At 42.2% G+C, this 21,655-nt stretch overlaps 3 protein-coding genes across 5 annotated transcripts; 1 reads left to right on the top strand and 2 right to left on the bottom strand.

The window, feature by feature from the left end:
* The first annotated feature begins 2,953 nt into the window (after positions 1–2,953).
* Positions 2,954–14,239, top strand: wnd (Mitogen-activated protein kinase kinase kinase 13 wallenda). 3 transcript variants are annotated; one of them, XM_017075583.4, is made up of 8 exons: positions 2,954–3,107; positions 4,129–4,355; positions 9,221–9,709; positions 10,108–10,299; positions 10,366–11,019; positions 11,082–11,235; positions 11,715–12,619; positions 12,679–14,239. In XM_017075583.4, exons 2-8 carry the CDS (start codon positions 4,198–4,200, stop codon positions 13,073–13,075), a joined length of 2,949 nt encoding a protein of 982 aa, XP_016931072.4. In that variant the 5' UTR covers positions 2,954–3,107; positions 4,129–4,197; the 3' UTR covers positions 13,076–14,239. The 3 variants fall into 3 exon arrangements, with proteins under 3 accessions (XP_016931072.4, XP_036670991.3, XP_016931073.4); XM_036815096.3 differs by having other exon boundaries at positions 2,970–3,166; XM_017075584.4 differs by lacking the exons at positions 2,954–3,107; positions 4,129–4,355 and adding an exon at positions 5,862–6,512.
* Positions 14,240–15,051: 812 nt separating this feature from the next.
* Positions 15,052–18,890, bottom strand: ms(3)76Cc (male sterile (3) 76Cc). The gene is made up of 2 exons (XM_036816160.3): positions 18,671–18,890; positions 15,052–18,607 (listed from the first exon to the last, which is right to left on the bottom strand). Exons 1-2 carry the CDS (start codon positions 18,754–18,756, stop codon positions 15,115–15,117), a joined length of 3,579 nt encoding a protein of 1,192 aa, XP_036672055.3. The 5' UTR covers positions 18,757–18,890; the 3' UTR covers positions 15,052–15,114.
* Positions 18,891–20,137: 1,247 nt separating this feature from the next.
* On the bottom strand, positions 20,138–21,317 carry asf1 (histone chaperone asf1). The gene has a single exon (XM_017075557.4). The coding sequence runs from the start codon at positions 20,991–20,993 to the stop codon at positions 20,337–20,339; it is 657 nt and encodes a 218-aa protein (XP_016931046.1). The 5' UTR covers positions 20,994–21,317; the 3' UTR covers positions 20,138–20,336.
* Between the last annotated feature and the right edge of the window lie 338 nt (positions 21,318–21,655).

The raw sequence follows: 21,655 nt of genomic DNA, 5'->3' as shown, positions 1-21,655 counted from the left end.
ATCAAAGATAGATAATTGGGATTTCAGATTTAGATTCCGTAGCCTTGAGCGCAGCGCAAGTTTGTTACGCAAATATGCCACGCCGACTCTAACGCCCACAAACCACCTAAGCCTGTGGCGCCCACATTTTTTATGCTAGATACAAAATTTTAACTGAAATGTATTAGTCTCGTCAATACCTACCGATTGATCCAAAAAAAAGTTTGCCACGCCCACAAGACGCCCAAACCTGTGGGGTCTACAATTTTCAAGCTAGAAAAAAAATTTAACTGAAATGTATTATTCTCGTCAATACCTATCGATCGACCCAAAAAAAAGTTTGCCACTCCTACTTTAACGCCCAAAACGCTTAAATCTGTCTACCGCCTACATAAGGAGATCAGGGGTAGGCGGCGCATTTCAATCTCGCTTTGCTGCTTGCATATCCCAATTTCCCTTTTGTCCCTTTATTTTTTTAACGAATATTTAGGATGTTGAAGGTGGATCCATTATCAAACATTTGGTCAAAGAAAAGTAATATATAGAATCATGATAGCTACACCAAAAATTATTCAATTAACGTTGAAAGATATAATTTTGAAAGACATCGCAGAAACTATTTTATCTAAAGATTCCCACAAAGATAAATAAATATTATGTATAAAAAATTCCAAATCATCCCTAACTTCGATTGCTAGACTATTAAGGTGAGAACAGCCACTACAAAAGGCAATCTCAATGATCCTCATCCACCCTTAACTTGGACTTGTTAAAGGCAACTCGTATGCCGAAATTATTACCCACTGCCTTCTTTGTGTGGCACTGATTGGCGGGAATGGAACCTGTAGCCTGGACTCTGGGACTGGGACACTGTCCGTCTACAAAGACCTGAAATCCTATGACTCATGCGCAATGGACCAAAAGAAAACGCCTGAGAAGCACGCATGCAGCATAACAATTTATTGGACAAAACAAACAAGAAAAGGTATTGGAAAAAGAGTGTGAGGGAAAAGGTTGCTCTAACAAGGGAAAAGTATATTGTGTTATTGGTAAGAAGTCCACTGAGAGAAATCAGGAAAATTGCAACACGCAAAAGGCAACCTATTTTATTCAAACTAAATTTAGGGTTTCTCTGGACTAGTACGCTATTCCTATTTTACGGTAGGTCAACTTTTTGTTATTTGTATATGAACATGAAATAAAATTTCAACTATACCATCTAATTGCGATCTAAGCTAGACATACCCATAAGGGTTTCAACTAGCCCCATTTCGTATCTTAATATTTCGAAGTCAGTTGTTTCGGTATCAAAAATTTGATAATTTTTAAATATAATGACACGAGATCATTAAGTATTTACACTTTAATTCATTTTTTCGGGAGCACATTTTTGTTCCAGTAAGTATTACTTTAGGTAATTTAAAAATGCCATAGTTCAACATTTTTTTCCAGTATTTAGGGGGCACCAATACCAATCATGTCCCACAAAACATGGTCTCCAAAGAATTCCCTCCTCCACTGTGGGTATGAGTCATCTTTGTTTACGTAGAAATTATGCTACCTGCTGCACTTATTTTTTCAATTTTCTGGTTCTACCTGTTGCTCAAACATGAAGGAGGAGGGCAAGGGAATTGACATAATTCAGAGTCGCCGTTTTCACAGCTCTACGCTTGTATATCAATTCTTCAATGACGTGCCGAGTTCTATGACTTACTGATTCTATGACGTACCGACTTTTATCATTCGGGTTTGTTTATGCTTTAATTTAAGTATAATTGTTTAGACCAACATAATCTTAAAGTTTGAGCTCAAAACGAAAATTAATCTCTGGGTATGGACGAAATGCTTAGTAACTAGCTGCGATAATATAGTTCCAGAAAAATTCGGAAACTGAAATACATTGCTGTAATGCTCAGAAAAATAACATCCTATGAGAAATTTGGACCAAAGCTTTGAAGTTTCAGAATTCCAAGCGATCGGTCTATTTCCGAGAATTCTTTTTATTTTTGTAAAAAAATTTAAAACATTTGAATTGCTTCTGAGCTTGGCCGGTTTAATGGGCATCCACATGATCCTCGAGTTTAATTACAGTGAATCTGAATACAAATTTTCCTAGCAATTTTTGCACTTTATCTAGTAACTTGTTGATTGTCGCTGCTCAGAATTTTTTAGGACAAATTATACATACATATATGTATCGTTACTCTATGTTGGCGGTGCAATGCCATCTTATCCTTTGAGGCATTACCTAAACGTAATAATCACCATAGGCACTCATTCCAAAACTTATTGGAACCCCTTTACCAAAGAGTAAGTCACATAAATATAAAATATGAACATAAACTTTATGTATAGTTTTCGTAAAAACACTTTTTTTTCAGTCAAATAAAATGTTGTTTTTGATGTTTGTTAAGTACTTTTACTAAATAGGTTTTGCCACTTTTTGTATACATATATAAGTAAACACAGATTCATTTATAAGAAACCATCATCATCATCACCATCTTTTTGCATTAAAAGTGCCAAAAAAACACTGAATGTTCTTTAATGGGAAATTGCAAACTAATTAGACACTACAAAAGCCGAAATTGATTTATTACTATCATACGCATTCTCTCCACAAAAGCTCAGCGGCCAGGTGCCAAAAGTTTTTTGGGAAACCGAACACGATCGTGCACGTTGCGGACCAGAGCTTTTAAACTTTTAAGCCAGTTTCGTTGGCATCTATAGAGGGGAGGGGAGGGCAAGAGAAGGAGAAAAGCAGGGGGCGACGCGAACGAAGCAACAACAACAAGAGCGGAGTGCCTTGCAAGTGCTGTTTTTTTTTTGTGGTTGGCCATGGCTCTCTCGCGCTCCTCTCTTCTCCCGCACACATGCGCAATGCAACCTGCGCTCCAAACTGGTTTCGAGGGAGGAAATCCGCGAGAGAGCGGATTGGGTTTCGGCCCAAAGCCAGCAGCCAGTTTTTTTCTGCTTTTTATTCGATTTGTATCTACCTTTGGTGCGGACGGTTGGTCGGAATAAACGCGTTTCGCTGCGGAACCCAAAGACAACCAGAAAACCAGTCTTTAATTGTTCCATTTCAAACTGAAATCAATTAAAAGTTCTTCGCCAATAACCAAATCGAAGTAGGAAATAAAGCAATCGATGCAATTTCCCCTGGAAAATTGCTGGAAAAGTGTGCAAAGTGTGTGAAAAATGTGCAAATACAAGAATTTTTATATTGATTTTCTTGGCCAAAAGAGCGAAAGAGCGAGCAAAAGGCAGCAGCAGATGAAGAAGAAGCAGCAGCAACAGCACAAAGCTGCGCTGTAAGGCTTCCGCCGTTGGTGCGAGCGAGAGGACAGACTTGGCGGGAGCGAACGGGACAGCGATAGCGAAAAGTGCGCTAGTGTGCTTCTGGCAGCATTTCAGCGTGTTGTTTTTGTTATGTTCTAGCTTTGGCCAAGTTAAATACGAAAAAGAACAACGAAGAAGTCGAGTTGTACACAGAAAGAAAAGTTGATTTCGTGTGATTTATTTACAAGTTTGTTTATATACCCATTTTTGTAAAAATTAAATTTTTGTACGGATATTGTGTTTTTAACATCAATGTTATGTTTAAAATATAAAAATTCATCAGAATGCAGTGTGAATTGAACACCGGCTTTTCTAAATCTAATCAGTTCATTTTTTAAAGGGCTGAATTCCCCCTTGATTTAACTATTTTTACAAATAGAAATTGAATTTGAATTTTAAAACCTATTTGATGTCAATCTTTTTTTTGTGTACAGACATGAAAGAACACCTGTGTTAGTTTGTATCTGTGAGCTTATTCTTTGTGCAATTCGCCTTTTAAAGGCATCATAAAAATAGCTCGGCCTGCAGTTTGAAAGTGAAAGAAAAACAACATTTACGAGGAATGCAAAGTGAATAATTGACAAGTGCAATCGACCCTTCTTTATTCGTTAGTGTGTGTGTTGTTTTGCGTGGGTGCTACTGCTATCTCGTTCGCGCATATCCTGCGCCTTTTGACGTCGTTCGCCTCTTATTGATTTTCGCCATTCATTGATAAAAGATTACAAGTATATGTGCGTGTGTGTGTGAACGACTGAAAAGGGAATCCCCTGACCAACAAAATTGATTAATTTCCGCGATGTCTACATGTAGCACCCCGTTTTGACCAGGATGTCGTAAGAACCGAATAGAAACCCACCATACGAAACCCAATCCTGGACAATGCAACCGTTCAGCGACAGTCTGAGCAAAAGTCGCGATGATCTGGTCAATGTCGCCGCTGCCGCATCCCGGCAACAACAACAACTCTACGGCCGGAGGAGACACCACGGCAGCAGTCCCAATCTCTCCCTGGATCAAACGGACAACCTGCGAAGGAGGTGAGCACTTATTTTATATTATTCGATACATTTATGCACTAGTTTCTTGAAAAAAGACATCTAAACTATTAATCAATGAAACTTTTAAGAACGATATCCAGTATAGTACTATACTAATATCATTATTACGAGCACACATAAATATTTTGAAGATTAACTACTATTTTGTCCGTTAGCTATAAACAAAGTATTAAATGTTTTTTTTTTTTTGAGTCGTGTTACTACAGCTTCTTCCTCTGTTGGCCAAGTACCAAACTTCCTTGTGCTGACATTTAATCCGATTCCATTATAAGTAGACAGCTGAGGTCTGAACGTTAAAGAAGTTAAAAACTATACGTGATTGAGTACGAAAAATTCTACTTTACTTTTCAATTAATATTTTAAGAATACGCCGAAAAATCGTGCTTAATTAAGCGGGGTAATCGACCTTCAAAGCCCACTGTAAACAACTTTTTATGTAATTCTCAAGTTACCAGAACGCTCGAAAGTATTTAACAGGTTGAACGATCAGCAACCTTAAAAATGCTTAATTGAGTAACCTCTACAAATCGTGCGCCTTATCTGATAGATACAGGACTCTAGTTTCCCAATTCGGGAGCGTCAACTTCAAACAGTTTCCTACTTGTGACTAGGTGCCTTCAATAAGATTAATTAGAAGTCGGTGCAAAAAACCCCCAAAGCACTAAAAACGTTAACAAACACGTGCAAAGCAAAAAGCTTGTGGTGAAATGATAAAAAGTAAACACAGTAGTTATTAAACTAGGTGCCGAGTACATATTTAATTAGTGTGTTGCTCAGATTTACAAATTCTAAAAACCATGATTACAAAAAACTCGATCTTAAAAGTACAAGATATTCAGATACTTCTTGTTTTAAACTTAAACATAAATTCAAGTTCGAGATGCAGCTTCAAATCTGCACTTTATAAGATAAAAATCTTAAAAATGTAATTTATAGTTACAACAACGATTAGTTCAGTTTAAACTTCATATGTATTTATTAAATTTATTTAAAAATGTCTTATCGAAAGTTATACATTTTTAATGGCTTGTTCTAGCCGATAAGCAAGGGAAAACCCTCAAATGATTGAAGGTTTCGTAAAAGCATACGCGCTGCCTGGGGCCTTTCCCATAGGCAGTATCCACTGTACGTGGAGTGGGGAAATAAATTGCGGGGGGTGTGCTGAGAAACTTCCTAGTCGCTCGCTCACCTGTCAGAGTGTGTGTGTGTGCGCGCTGTGATCATGTGGTCCCCGCCATGGAGACTGGTTTTGAATGTGACCAGATGACAGCCAGGCTTGGGGAGCCCGCGCGTGGCTGGTCATTAGATACAGGCGCTGGGGAATGCGGTCAGTCTGACAACAACAATGCCCAGTGATAACGGCAGATGGAGAGCAGAGTGGGAGCGCGGGCGAGAGGAGAGAGCACAATCCGCATGCGAAAGCTGCGCTGATAGTGATAATGGGGAGCTTTACCGCTATGCTGCCGCTCGCGAGTCGCGATTTAGTTGGCGAAAATCAATCGTATCTGACGGATCGCTCTTCGCGCGTGATATTCTCGAGCCTGCCTTAAATAACGCTCGTGTATTTGTGCCACAAGAACAACAAAAACACGGCTTATCGCCAAATCAGTTTGCAGTCGCCTGTCTGTGTGTTGGAGTGACGCAGTTGGCGAAATACGTGAAATTATTACACTTTTTTCCCCAGCCAGTAACCAACACTCTTGAAAAACCGCCAACGAAAGTGTTACGCGCTTCGCTCGTCTCTTTTTTCTTGTAATAAACAACAAAAAACCATACCAACTTACCTTGACGTCATTTTCTTTTTTTATTATACGTACATCGGACGACAAAAAGCGCTTGATATTGTTGTTTTTTTTTTATTGGTGGCTGCTGGTGCTTGGCACGAACTTAAAATCAAAAGTTAGCCAACTTTTGTTGTTGGCTCGGTGCGTAAACAAAAATAAAAAAAGTGTTGACCGAAAAGCGAGCGTAAAAATTTGCATTAATGCAGTCGCGTCGCATGAATGAATGAAATTCTTAGTGCGCTACAACTAATTACGAAGGCAAACAAAAGAAAGAAAAATAAACCATGGTCTACACCATACCGTTTTTTAGCCACAATGAGCCGCCCGACATGATCATCACCAAAGAAAAAAGGTAAATTGCATACAAACCTCAAAGCACCTAAAGTATCTCAAGATGCACTGAGTCACAGAATCTCACAGATTCACCGCTGACCTATGCAAAATGAGAAATGGGAAGACGCCGCCAAATATCCGCGTTCTATGAACCACACGCCAAAGGTCAAAACGTGCTTGGCCGGCAGCTCACAAGTTAATATTTAGCGACGGAAATTAATGCTTTTTCACAAATTCATAAATAAACGAAAGGTTTTTGACATTTGCACGGCTGCCGCTAACAGGGTGCGAGCGGTACGGCTATATTGTTGTCAAAAATAATCAGCAAAGAACGGTACTCTGTGCATATGTGTGTTTGTGTGAATGATGCTCAACAGGTAGAGGTGGTGATCTCGACTTCGTGACACGAAAAAGGCAGGATCAAAAATCGTGGTGGAATTAGTATGATTTGTTTTATAACCTATACTTCAAGAATATTGACACACATAAATAGGAACTTTATTGGGCCGAATAATATCAAAAATATCCCTGTGAAAAGGCCAGCATTATAATGCAGCAGTATAGTGTTAGATATAGTACTAAAGTCCGTTATAAAAAGTCAGTTTGGACATATTGCGGCGAATATCCTACCAGAGTTTTTGTTAATTTCGATAGGAATGAATTCTACAACTTGTAATATTTTTGGGGCGTCTTGACTTGGAACAAGCTAAATTTTAAAATATATCATTATATTAATATTATTATTATATTTTGACGTTTAAAATTAAAGATCGTTGTTAGACTTTTAAAACAAAAATCACAAATATCTCTTATCCCTTGTTTTCAGTATTTACTATTGCGACAACATTAATGATCTTTTTGTCGTATTCAAATGTACATTTTTATATTATGCTATTTGTATCTTAAAGATATGTTAATAACAATTAAACAGAGAATGGAATACCCAAAATCAGTCAAAACAACAAAATAGTTTTTGTTTTTTTTAATGATTATTAATGATGATTTTAGAGCCGGAATTGGTTCGTTTTTTTAATATTTTCATATTATATTTAACTAAATTTAACCAAAGGTATCATCTCCAATTTCAATACTATAAAATAACGGTGAATGGCTCTATATGTAAGCGTAGGCGCATCAGTGTAAGTGAGCAGCAGGTGATTTCGCCTATCAGACTTTCTACTCGGAGTTGTTGTGGCTTCTATGGCCATTCTGGCAGTGATAAATGATAAATGTTTTTTCACCTGCTGCCGCATTTGCACTCCACCCCCTCCCCACGCCCATTGTCCTGTGTTTGTTTATCTTATCGGACGAAAAGCAAACACGAATTCCAACAGGAAGGCTTTTTTCGAACGTATGTGTACGCGAAGAACTGAAATTCGAGCGATCGCTTCTAATATTTATTTGCACGGGCTTGTTTTTTTTATCAAAGTTCGCTTTTTGTGCCCGTTCACTGTGTCAGCACAAAAAAATGATTATTATGGCGTGTGTAAACATAGAAATCGCGAAAAGCACTTTGATTATCATAAGGGCGATTTACTAGCAATAAACTATAGCATTTGCGACGTTCTCTTTCGATTGATGATGCTGGCTGTAGGTTGATTTTTGTATCACTTACTTAAGTATATCGATAAGAAAGTACTATTTAAGGTTATGCGTAATCACCATATTTATAGCAACATTTTTTCTAATGATAGAGAGAACCTGAGCAAATCAGTTTAGTTGATAATAATGGCGCCAACCAATATTTATAATTGCTTGATAAGGTTTGGAGACTTGGAAGTTGAAATTAACTGTTTTTGAAAATGAGGAAAGGCAAACCACTTGCAAGCAATTTGTGATATACTAACCCTATTGTGTTAATGTAATGCGTAATTTCCCATAGATACACAGAAAAAATTTATAGAACAATTATGTTACAATATGCTTTATTATTTAACATTATTTAGGATTATAATATTGTCATTATATGAAAAAAATCGAATTAACAACAAAATAACATTTCTGAACTATTAAAATTATATTTTAAGAGTAATATTCTATGCAGATAATACCACCAGGTTACGCACCTCCTATCACTATCTGCCACAAACTAAATTCCAGCTATGGATTATTTGAACCAAGCGCTCCGAAACGTAATTGTTTTTAGAGGACACAACAATTTTTCTGCTAGAAAATTTCTGGAGGCAGCCAACTTCCCATTAAAAAAAAATGTAAACCATTATGTTTTAATTTTAGAAGATCATTTTATGAAGCCTACTGACTTAGTTACAGAGTCCAGTAACACTTGTATAATCCCGAACAGACCTAATAAATGTTCCTTAACTCAGTTGTTTTAAAGATTCTTCATATCTAATTTGCCCGTCCTATCCGATTGAAGAAAGAAAATTTAAATTTTATCAACATCTTAAAACCATAATTTGATTTAATCTGCAAAGGTGGTTACAGTTTTATTTAGGGAAGTTAAGTTCCTGTACTTTAGTGCTCTACTGTTTTACGACATTTTAACAATTACTGAAACATTAATACATATAAATTGCTTTTAAGAACAATTTACAAAACTTATTTTGCCGTTACAAGGAAGATAAGGAAGTTATAAATGAAACTTGGTTGCTAAGTTTCTTTGTTACTTTGGTTACTTGAAATACGTTTAATTTCTTGTGATCACGAATTACTACCCAGACTATCTTTAATTTTTATTAATCAACAACGTATTTTTATTTATTATAGCATGGCTTGCCTGCAAGACGAGTTCGGTCACCTAGGCCTCTCCGCCACAGACCTGCCCTTCAAGTCCCCCGATCTGGACTCCTCGCCCCGGCTGCAGCATCACAACAACTATGCGGAGATCACGGACAGCAGTGCGGAGAACACGTGCCAACAGCGGTGGCCACCCCACGTGGGAGGAGCGGCGGCGGCCTTTGGGCATCCGGACAAGCCGATCGGCTGGATGTACGGACTCCTAGGGTGCATGAAGCCCGTGCTCTCGTTTATCGGGAAGTCGGGAGTGATCGAGGTGAAGAGTCAGCGCAGCGAGGACTGGCAGATTCCCTTTGAGTCCATCACGGACTTGGAGTGGCTCGGCAGCGGAGCCCAGGGAGCCGTCTTTAGTGGCAAGCTAAAAAACGAGATTGTGGCTGTCAAGAAGGTGAAGGAACTCAAGGAAACAGACATCAAGCATCTAAGGAAGCTCGATCATGAGAACATTATTAAGTTTAAGTGAGTATAAGAGTTCAACATGAACATATTTTTATTGACAGTAAAAATTAAACGTTGCTAAAAACGAATATATATTTAACCAAAAATACTTTTATCAAACCAAACTAAAGGTACCTTTTTAAAATGTACACATACCAAAGTATAAATATAGTCATATTGTGGTTGGAATTCGCAAATATTTTGTACAAAAAACAATACTAAATGAAAAACAAATCTAATTATTAAGAACTAACATCTAGTTGACGAAATTAATTCTAGGAACGGTCTTATCAAATTTTTAAATAGGGGTCTAAAAATATCACAAGCGTGTGTTTGGATATTTTGCACGACCCCTTTAAAAATATTTAATATAAGCCCCCCATACCAAACTTCTATTTAAATATGGTTTACCTTTGCAGAGGAGTTTGCACGCAATCGCCGGTGTTCTGCATCATCATGGAGTTCTGTCCATATGGACCACTGCAGAATATATTGAAGGAGGAGCAAGTCATGTTACCGTCCCGCTTGGTCTCTTGGTCCAAGCAAATCGCCCTAGGCATGCAGTATCTGCACTCCCACAAGATCATACACAGAGATCTGAAAAGTCCCAAGTAAGTCATCGAAATACCGGCAAAGCAACATAATATTAATTATATATATTATTATTTAACAACCAGCATACTGATTAGTACAAATGAGGTGGTCAAGATCAGCGACTTTGGCACGAGTCGCGAGTTCAACGAGATCAGCACCAAGATGAGTTTCGCCGGCACAGTGGCCTGGATGGCACCGGAGGTGATCCGGAATGAACCGTGCTCCGAGAAGGTGGACATCTGGTCGTACGGCGTGGTGCTCTGGGAGATGCTTACCTGCGAAATACCCTACAAGGATGTCGACTCATCCGCCATTATCTGGGGTGTGGGCAACAACTCGCTCAAGCTGTTGGTTCCGAGCACCTGTCCAGAGGGATTCAAGCTGCTCGTCAAGCTCTGTTGGAAGAGCAAGCCCCGCAACCGCCCTTCGTTCCGGCAGATTCTGTCGCACTTGGATATCGCCGGCCCGGAACTCCTACGAAAAACAGAAAAGCAATATTTCGAGACCCAAAAGTCTTGGAAGGAGGAGGTCAGATCGCACCTGAAGGAGATTACCCAAAATGGCACTAGCATACACAAGTACGAGCAAGATCTGATTAAGCGGCGCACGGCAGAGTGGCGACATGCCCAGGATATCCGGATGGTGTACGAGGAGAAGCTGCAGAAGACCAACCAGCTGTTCTTCGAGCTCAGCGAGTGCATGTCCCAGTTGCAGGAGAAGGAGAAGGAAATCGCAGAGTAAGTGCAGCAATGTGCCCCTAAACCATTTTAATTTAACAACTCCCTGAAATTTTGACCAGGCGTGAACGGAAGCTACCTGGCAGTGGCTACAAACCGACGAGACGTTTAGGAAATACACTCAGAAAAATGCAGCACTACCGCCGACGACTGAACGCTGCTCCGGCTGCCCTTCAACAACAATCAACGACGCCCGATCCAGAAACCACTCCGGAGGTATAAAATACAAGCTATATGTATAACCCTTTTTGTTGCTTTTAACTGGTACACTTCCCAAGAAAATCACAAAGCAAATTATACTGTAGTCAAAATCAACATAAGCTGTTTTTAGTGGATGCACTAAAGCTTTCATTCATTCGGTTTTATTCCGATAAAAATATAAAACATAGTGCAACGGGTCAGTGTACTTTCTTCGGGCGGGATTGATACCATTTTTGGCATCTACACTTCTTAAGTCAGTTCATATTTGCCAATCGAAATGTTTTCAGTAAAGTAAACTTTTGGTTGTTTTAGATATACAACTTTAAAATGTAGCTTAGCATATTTTATTTAAGGTCATTGTACTTGATAGTAGCTTTTTCGGTTTCTTTTTAACTTAATACCAAGACTAAATAATAATCGTTACTTATTAGTCATAGTTTCTGCGTTTAAAAGATTTGAAATATTGTATAAACAATTACCTTCTCTTTTATCAGTCTCCTGTGAAGTGCATGCTATATGCACAACTGGACAGCAATTGCCAGCCCAAATCGTATCTGGCCAACATCATCCCGGGCAGCGGCATGGGTGGCACAATGCCGAACAAAAACAAGAAGAACTTCCGGCATCGACGCAATGGCTCCGGATCCTTTGGTGCCCCACCCAAATACAGTCCGACGCGAGATCGCCGCTACCAGAGCGAGCCGGAGAACCGAAAGGTGCAGCTGGTGGAGCGGCAAACACAAACGGACGCCATGGATGTCAGTGAAACGGACATCAGTCCCAGCGCAGAAGCTCCCCGATCTCAACCCATCGACGTGCCAGCTCTGAACCATCGCCAACTTCCGCTGCAACTGCAGAGGGTGCAGAAAATTGCTCAAGCCCAGGCGAGGGCTCGAAGCGGAAGCACATCATCCGCCGCTGGCGCCCTAAACCCCGCCTGTCCGTCGAACGGCAACTCGCTGAGCACCAGCGAGCTGACCTACCAGGATGCCTGCTCTAGTCCTGACCAGCTCATCGACGATGTCATGAATAGCAACGAGCGACTGGATATAACCGAGTGCTGCAGCGACAACGAAAACCTGGAGCGCCTGGGCCGCAAAGTCATCGAATTCATCAATGAGAACCGCCTGTCCATTCAGTCAAACACGAACTCCAACTGCAACACCGAGAACGGAAACGGAGGAGGAGGAGCCTCGCCTGTGGAGCTGCGGGAGAGCGGCAACAGTCCGTGTTTGAGTCGGTGCAGCAGCACGCACAGCAAGCGGCGGAAACAACCACAGGGGGATAATCCCAACGGCAGTTCGATAAGCAATGCCAACGGAGAGTCCCACGAGCAGGACAGCTGGTCGGATGAGGAGGGTGAAACCACGGACTGCAAGTACGCCCTGAGGAGAAAGAGGTGAGTTCAGGAGATTTGTGCAATAAGTTGGAAGTAATGTAATTCCTCCCCCATTCCAGCTTTGGCCGCCTGCCCATTGCTCGTGGTATGCGACCCCGCCGCAGCTACAAGGCTCCACTCTCCCAGAAGATTGCCATTCACAAGCGCAATGTTGTCATAGTCTCCGACGAGGAGGAGAACACCTCGGAGTACAGCCACTCGCCCTCCAGTCAGCACTCGACGTTGGAGAGCAACACGGACATTGCGGACATGAAGAAAACTCAGGCCACATCCACCTCAACCAACAGCTACAGCGGGCCCGAAGACGATTCAAGTGATTCCAGCGATGACGAGCAGGGAAATCGGGCCGCGAAAACCACGGTTGAGGGCCAAGCATTGCCGATGGGCGCCGTGCGAAGCAGCGATATTATATCCATACCTACTTTCGAGGCTGATGGCGCCGTCAATATGGTCTAACCTAGTACGATATCTAGCCTAAGTGAGAACTCCTAAACCAACCCCGAAGCTAGAGTTGTCCACGTTAGGCAGCAAAAACTATCTCTTATATACTCAACGAGAAATCGCCCCAAATTGTATGGTATTATCTATGTTCATGTCCAGATCTAAAACTCCTTCAATTTATATGTACCCGTGTAAGTGAAAGACCGTCTCCAAGCGTTGACCGTTTCGGAGGATTTGATTTCAGATAGACAAAGCCTTTTGGGTTAGGGGCAATCTTTATTCGTGTCGTACTCGTATCACATGCATTTCCTATTTTGCTGAATATAATTTTGCATTAGACTTAGTTAATATTACCATTATTCTTGTCCTTAGAGAGCTGCCTTTGTAATATACTTAAAGAATGTCCTAATTGTATATGTAGTTAAGCCATTAAGTATAATTTTTGTTTCGATAATAAGAGCTTGAACCACAACACAAAAAAACAAACGCCCCCACAAAAATCGAACTACAAAGCAACAAAATAATAGAATTGGCCTCAGGCATTAAACAGTAATGAAAGGGAGAAAAAATAGTCAGGGATATTTTTTATAAAACAAAATTTGCTAAGAACTTGATAGGGAAGTGTTTTTTAAGATGCGCATTGTACGTATTATTTGGTAGACGCATTCGAATACAAGTTCCCAATTATTCTGGGAGCTAGGCATTCGATAAACCGAAATCTTACTTTCTATATGCACAAAATTCCAAGCTTCAGTGCCTTAACGCAAACACAAAAAGAGAAATGAAATGAAAATATGTTTTGGAGAATCTAAATAATATAACTGGTAGATCTAACCGCGGCTATGACGTGGCCATGAGCGCTTTCTAGACGTAATAGACAACTTATGGAGCAAATAACTATATATTTGGTCAAATACGTTTCGCCCTTCTGGAAATCGTTCATCTGCTGCAAAACGAATTACAAATTAAAATAATTCTATATACACTCAATATATATACATACATATATATTCTATATATTTACACACTAGTTGGATGTTTAGCTTCGTAAGATGTGTCGTTTCTTCGAGTGCGACTTTTCTCTATATTATGTAAAAGTACTCCATATTAAGTTTAATTTTAACGACTCATATGAATTAGACATAATAATAAAATACAAATATTTAAGAACGCTGAAAACCTTGGAATAGTCTTTATTTCGGACAACATATACTTGCATAAGTATTTTGACAAAACAAAAGTTAAATATATTCATATATAGAAACTTTAATTAAAAAACAAGGAAGAACGCTATAGTCGAGTACCTCGACTATTAGATATTCGTTACTCAGCTAAAGGGACCAAAGGGAAATGGAGAAACGCAAGCAGAAAAGCGAGATTGAAATGCTGGAAAGATTTAAGCGTTATGGGTGTTAGAGTGGGCGTGGCAAATTTTTTTTAGATCAATCAATAGGCATTGACGAGACCAATACATTTCAGTTATAATTTTTTATCTAGCATGAAAATTGTGGGCGCCACAGGCGTTGTGGGTGTTAGAGTGGGCGTGGCATATTCGCGTAACAAACTTTCGCTGGGTACAAGGCTACGGAATCTAAATCTGAGACCCCATTTAATATTTTCCGAGATATCCACGTTCATATTTCCGATTTTATTAAGTTTTTAAGCGGTTTGTGGGCGTGGCAAATTTTTTTTGGGTCAATCGATAGGTATTGATCGTAGAACAAGAAAAGGGCAGTCCTGTGCATCGATGTTTCTGTCTATAAAGCAACTATTTTGGAAACTAGGTTCTCTGTAACCATGAAACCAGCAGATCCTGCTGATTTTGAACTTTTTATCTAGTAATTTCAAGTATTTTATTTAAAAGCTTATTGAACGAGTTAAATGTAAGTTTGCACCTGACTTATAAAATCATTTTATAATAATGTGCCTGCTTAAATTTACTTTGTCTAAAACAGTTTGTGTAAAATTTCAACAGTCGTTTATATGGGAAGTTTAGCTCACTAAAAATTTTATTTATATGGCCAATTTCATTTTGAAAAATTTCTTTCCGAGCGTCAACGAACCAACAGTTTTTTCATCCTTTTATGGGGAGGATCCTCCAACTGGTTGCGCAGCGTATTAAAGGCCTTCTCCTCCCGCGAATCGATAATATGGCATACCACCTCCGACTGCTTGCGGAATGCGATCAAACCGGCAGTGCCCGTGGAGAGGTCCAAGTGCCGAAATCGATCAATGTCGCAGGTACAGCCATCGAACAAGTAGAACAACGAGGCCGCCGACTCCGACTCCGACCTGTGGGTGGGGTGATGCCTGAAGACCACGTAGTTGCCCCACGGCGTCATCGTGAGCACCCGATTGGCCACCTTGAAAGCGGAGCCCAGCACCCGGTTAAGGCTCTCCATGGTTCCACTCTCGGATCCAGCGACGGCCAGGAGCTGGGGCACCCGATTAAAACCGGGGTATTTGGGCAGCGAAGCTTGGCATTCGCTTCTCTCCGTGGTATTCTCTGCACCACCACGGCAACAGGACCCTTCAGGATGTTCGTTGGACTCCCCAGCTGTTTGAAAACCTGGCGTCGGAAGAGTAGTTGTATCCATTTGATCTAGTTGGCGGACAAAATCCGAGACAGCGGGTGTGTTAAGGTGGGCGTTGGCCACAGGAGCTACGCCAAGACCATTGGACTTATCCACGGACTGCTTGAGCATGTGACCCTGAGTTAAGGCCATCTTCGCCGATTCATTAAGGGTTGCCCGTTCTCTGGGTTCCTCTCCCTGGAGCATTTCGCCTTTGTGAGGTGTTCGATCATTTGTGACTGCTTCTGTAATATTTGATCTGTTCGGAGGCACAGGTTTGGTGTAGGGACTTTTACTGATTGCAGGGTGGGGCAGTAATAGTTTGGGGGCAGCATCTGAAATAATTGTTTCTTTGGCATTAGGAACTTTGGAACTTGGCCCATTTGACGTGTTTCCTTTTGAAGAGCGTTTAAGAGCAATCTTGCCAGGAGATGGCCTGTGTCTAGACTTGGAGCGTACAGGAGAGTTGGAGGGAGTATGATTATAAGACCTGCCGCCACTTTCCCTAGCGGTCTTTATATTATTTTTCACAATCCTTCCAGGAGAAGACCCTTCTCTAGATCTAGAGCGTGCAGACCACATTGCGGTAGGACTGGAAGTCGTTGCGCCAGTTTTTCTAGAGGTTTTTGTAATTGGTGAATCTCTAAAAGACATGCCACCAGTTTGCCTGGAGATCTTTTTCATAATCCTTACAGGAGATGACCCATCTCTAGACCTGGAACATACGGGGGACCTGCCACCAATTTTCCTGGGGGATTTTAAACTTCTTTGTAGAGTTTTACCAGGGGAAGAGACTTCTGGAGATGTAGAAATTACGGGGAACCTGCTAGGAGATAAACCGTCTTTAGGTCTGGCACGTTCAGGGGACTTGGCAGAAATATAGCTTAAACCCGTGCCGCCAGTTTGTCTTGAGGATTTCGTATTTTGTTTTATAAACCTTCCCGGAGATGTCACAGCCTTAGATGTGAAACGTACAGGGGACTTTGCGGCTGATTGAATATAAGACCTTCCGCCAGTCTGCCTATAGGAATTTACAAATTGTCCCTTAATTATTGAAGGCCTGGCAAGTTCCACGTTTCTCTTAGAGGTTTTCTTTTCGAAATTTCCCTGAATTCCCCTTTTCTCCAGAGTGGGCATCCTGGTTCTTGTACAGGCGCCTGGACTATTATTTTTGCAGGGCGTAATGCGACATTCGGTCTGAAACTCACACTCCTCCTCGCACATTTCACACTCTGCACCTGCATCCTGGCGCTTATCCAAGAATCGAAATTTCTCGATGTCGAATTTATCCCCTATGCGACTGATAACATCCTCCTCGTAGTCGCTGATATCGGCCAGGGACTTATTACAGACACTTACCCCTTGCTGCTCATTAAACAGGATGGGTTCGTTCAGGGACTTCACGTCGTGATTGTCCACGTCCTCGGTCAGCGGAGCCAAGGCGTATCCTTCGGGACACTCGGCGAGATTACGGATACGCACCACATGCAGATAGTAGGCCGACTGCCGGTTGGACTCCTTCAGCAGCTGGTGGAACACGCTAAGCATGGTCAGCTGGTCGCGGAACATGCGCACCGTGGCCCACTTGGCGCCCTCTCCCTTGTCCTCCACCACATGGGTGCCCACGATCGTGTGGCGATAGGGATCGAGCAGGTAGTAGAACTCATCCTTGACCCAGATGGCGTACATCTGGTTGTTAATCTGGAACACCACGTTGCCGAACTCCTTGAGAGCCTCCGAGACGTGCGCTTCGAAGTCGGTGCCAATGATGCGGACGCCGCACTTCCAGTGGCCTGTTCTCACATTCGGGATCAGCTTCAGCTCGAGGACATACTGGCCCATCCTGAGTTGCGTGGGAAATGTGTCCAGGTCAATGGGTCGCCGATCCCTCAAGCAATCCGACCAGCAGTTCCGACAAAGCTCCACTCCGTAGCAGATTAAACGATCCAGCATGTTGGTGTCCCAGTTGGCCGGGTGATCGATTTTGCTGGCCAGGATTGAGCCCACGGCCACCATCAGGCTGCTCCGGTTTCTGACCAGATCATCTTCGTTTAGCGAGAGGTGCAAAGTGCCCTTCAGGTAGGCATAGCTTTTGTTTACCACCTTAAACTCGATGGATCGGTGGCTAGTGTCGCGCATATAGATGCGTCCATCTGGGGTCTCCAAACGAACAACCACCAGTTCCCGAATGGTGAACTCGTCTTGGGGCGAAATGCCACTCAAGTTGCTGGCCAGATGGACAACATTGTCTATGGTTTTAAGGCACACCAGCATGGCCACCCCGTTATCCTGGACGGTCTCAAGGTCTTCCTTCCTTCTGCCCTTCACGTCCAGGACAAAGAACACCTTTCTGCGCCGCCAGATGAGCAGGTGGCCAACTCGGGTGAGCAGGAGACAGTAGCGGCTAGACTTGAAGAAATTGATAAGCACTGGCCTTAGATTATCAATGGTATGCGGGGGCTGGTGCTCCAGGGGCTTCGATCCTGCCCCCAGATATCGAGGTTCCAATGCCAAGGTAAAGGTGTGCCCTTCAAGGTTAAAGTTCCTCTTAATCCGCTTCTCCTCGTTGGTGTAGATCTCCGGCTCTAGCAGTTTGTGTTCCTCCTGAACGTCCTTCCCCTGATCCACTTCGGAGCTGGCTCGGAATAAATCAGTGCCCTCCTCCAGCAGCATGTCGATCTTCTCTGCCGTCCAATCCACTTCCGGCAGGACATAAATCAAGGCAAAAGCCTTCAGGTAGGTGGCGAAATTAAGGACATTCGCCTCCTTCTGCATCGGAGAACTTCCGCAGGGATTGTTCAGGGTGGCATTCGAGCAGACCAGACCAACGGGACTGCCCAAGGAGTCGGCCTCCACTTCCGAGCGATTGGGCACCTTCTCGCAGAACTGCCAGTGATCGCAGCTGGGTTCCCCCCTGGAAGATCCTCCGCCGTAGAACTTGCTGCCCAGACCCATGTCAGTATAGCTTATATACCTAAGAATAAGAAGGAAGACGGATTAGATTTTGACAATCGCTCAATTTAGGAGCTCTCCTCACGTGTTGCTCGTCTGGCTTTTGGTCAAACGAGGACCGCAGCTGGGAGTGCTGGCCAAACGGTGCAGGTCCTGTCGGCTGATCGGCATTTTCGAATGTCTGGAATTCTAATTTTACACAACGAAATTTTCCTTTTTTAGTTTTTGTTATACTTGAAATTTAGCTGAGTATTTCAGATAGGAAGTATTGATACCTAGGCTAATCACAAAACAATAATTATACCCGTTACTCGTAGAGTAAAAGGGTATACTAGATTCGTCGGAAAGTATGTAACAGGCAGAAGGAAGCGTTTCCGACCTAAAGTATATATATTCTTGATCAGGATCACTAGCCGAGTCGATCTAGCCATGTCCGTCTGTCCGTCTGTCCGTATGAACGCTGAGATCTCGGAAACTATGAGAGTTACAATACTGGGATTAGGCACGCAGATTCCTGAGATTCCTGCGCAGCGCAAGTTTGTTTCAGTAGAGTACCACGCCCACTCTAACGCCCGCAAACCGCCCAAAACTGTGGCTCCTACAGTTTTGATGCTAGAATAAAAATTTTAACTGAAATGTAATGTTCTCATCAATACCTATCGATTGACCCAAAAAAAGTTTGCCACGCCTACTCTAACGCCCACAAACCGCCAAAACCTGTGACGCCCAAAATTTGTATGCTACATTAAAAATTTTAACTGAAATGTATTGGTCTCGACAATACCTATCGATTGGTCCAAAAAAAAATTTGCTACGCCCACTCTAACGCCCATAACGCTTAAATCTGTATACCGCCGGTAGGTGGCGCATTTTAATCTCGCTTTGCTGCTTGCATATCTCCATTTAGCTGATTAACGGGTATCTGATAGTCGAGGTACTCGACTATAGCGTTCTTCCTTGTTATAGTATGTACTTTGTGTTTTTATAAAATTGCGATAAGCAAAATAAAGCATTTAAAAGTTTATTTACACGTATTGGTTTTACCACTGAAGAATGTAAAATACAAATTGGAAATTGTATATATATGTATATTTCTATCCCTCCTCCAAGTTAAAATCATGAAGGAAAATAAAACTATAGTACAGTGCCCCGACTACAGTATACCCTTTAATTAAATTAAATTTAAATTAAAATACATATGGGCCTGCAGATGGCCTCAACTGACCGCAATTTTTAAAGATATCTTCTTGAAAAATTATGTGTTGGTCATAATGTATGTATATATGAAAGCGCTTTTCATACCGCGCTGAGTCGTTAAAAATAATACGTCAAGATAAAAAGCATAAATTGTGCATATGTTCATTCGAAATTGAACTGTTCTTTTACGTGCTTCAAAAATGTCTTCCAAGTGAATTGCATTCGAATTTGCATTAATGGAATTGGTGTTATAAAGCAAAGTAAGCTGTATAAAAACCTTCTAGCGCCTTAAAATTAAGTGAAAAACTGCTCTAGAGTGCACTCGGCCGGAAAAGTAATCAAAGATAAACAATGCTTATGGTTTAGGAATTAATTTAATGTATACATATATATTTAACTTGTTGCTTTAATAATTAGTTACTTAAATAGAGGGAAGAGTACTACGAGTGTCCGAGTCGGGTATTCCCTCAAGTCGTCGACCATAGCAGCGTGTGTTTGTGTGAGTGAGAGGCTGTGTGTGTTGATGTGGTCATAGTTTGGACTGCCGGCAGCTCTCAACATTCCATGGCCAGTGAGTTGGAGTTCTCGTTCAGGGCCTTGATCCCGTTCTCAATGGGCATGGCCAGGCTGTTGTCGTCCTCCGGCTGGACAACGACTGACGCCACCTCCGATGTGGACGGACCATCGGTGGCCATCTCCTCGTCGTGGCCGTTCTCCACGCCGTTTCCGTTCCCGTTGATGTGCCCGTAGTCCCAGTTGATTTTGAAGCGGGTGACACGCGGCTTGCTGGCCAGGATGTTGCGCGTCAGCTTGTCGAAGAGGGGCTTCGGTGGCGGGTTCTCACGCATCTCTGGATCCGCATAGTCGTTGTTTACATAGTAGCCCACGCGGACGAACTCCTGGCCGCGATAGGAGCAGGTGAGCAGGACAATGGTGACGCCCACTGCATCGGGTTCGGGGATCTTGCTGACATCCGGCGGGTCCGCCTGGAAAACGAAGATGTGACGTCCCTCAGGCACCGGCCCCACGTATATGGTGTCCAGGACCTGGTCGTGCTCCTCAGACTCCGCGGAGCCCACGTAGATCATCTTCCACTCGAGGTCCTCCTTCAGCTCCTCGATGCACTCGAAGGTCAGCTCGAACTGGAAGGGGTTGAAGAAGCTGCTGGGGTTGTCCAGCACCACCACATTGGTGATGTGCACCTTGGCCATGGCAGTAACTGTACCTCGGGGATTGGAAAACGTAGGCGGAGTTTTTCCAGACGCCTTCAACGGCGCGCTTTTTTCAGCAGGTTCTGTTTTTGTTCCGTGCGGAAATTGCGCTCCTTGTCGAAATTAACCTGCAGAACACTCGATAAACACTTTTTTTTGTGATGCAACGCTAGCTGATTGTTGGTGTACTATTTTTTCTAAGGTTTGTGCACTTTTTATGGGTTATTGTCCGTTTTTATCGCAATTTGTCCGCTTTCTTTGCTCGCAAAATTTGTGATGACAGCTGATGGCTTTCCCGCGCTTCAGTGTGCCCGTTTTGCGAGGTAAGTGGTGGTGAAAAACTCACCACGCTAAGTGATGGAATGTCAAGATGCAACGATAGTCTACGGCGATAGTTTATTGATGGTGGTGGAACCACAATTAAATCGCTGTTACATAGTGGCGGCTGTAGTAAACTTACATTTTTGATTTGATTTGTAGAGCCAACTTGATGTTACACTGTCAACCTTGTGCTAATAACTGCGCTAATAGAGTCTTTCCACAGAGATTCATCCACCACTTTCGCCACCTCCACCACTTTCGTTTTGAAAATTTTCCAGTAGTTCCCCATCCAAAATTGCAACTCTGAGCTCTTTTTCTTGACAGTGGAAATTGGAACATTC

This window comes from Drosophila suzukii, chromosome 3 (genome assembly GCF_043229965.1).
Source record: "Drosophila suzukii chromosome 3, CBGP_Dsuzu_IsoJpt1.0, whole genome shotgun sequence".
Lineage (NCBI taxonomy): Eukaryota > Metazoa > Arthropoda > Insecta > Diptera > Drosophilidae > Drosophila > Drosophila suzukii.
Note: the sequence above shows the minus strand (reverse complement) of the source record. Positions and strands in the feature narration are given on the sequence as shown.

Bases quoted from the DNA above. Each gene is read 5' to 3' on its own strand.
- wnd (XM_017075583.4), top strand. From the start codon at position 4,198: ATGCAACCGTTCAGCGACAGTCTGAGCAAAAGTCGCGATGATCTGGTC. The intron at 10,300-10,365 runs GTAAGTCATCGA...TTTAACAACCAG, and splicing joins AGAGATCTGAAAAGTCCCAA to CATACTGATTAGTACAAATG. The intron at 11,236-11,714 runs GTATAAAATACA...CTCTTTTATCAG, and splicing joins ATCCAGAAACCACTCCGGAG to TCTCCTGTGAAGTGCATGCT.
- asf1 (XM_017075557.4), bottom strand. From the start codon at position 20,993: ATGGCCAAGGTGCACATCACCAATGTGGTGGTGCTGGACAACCCCAGC.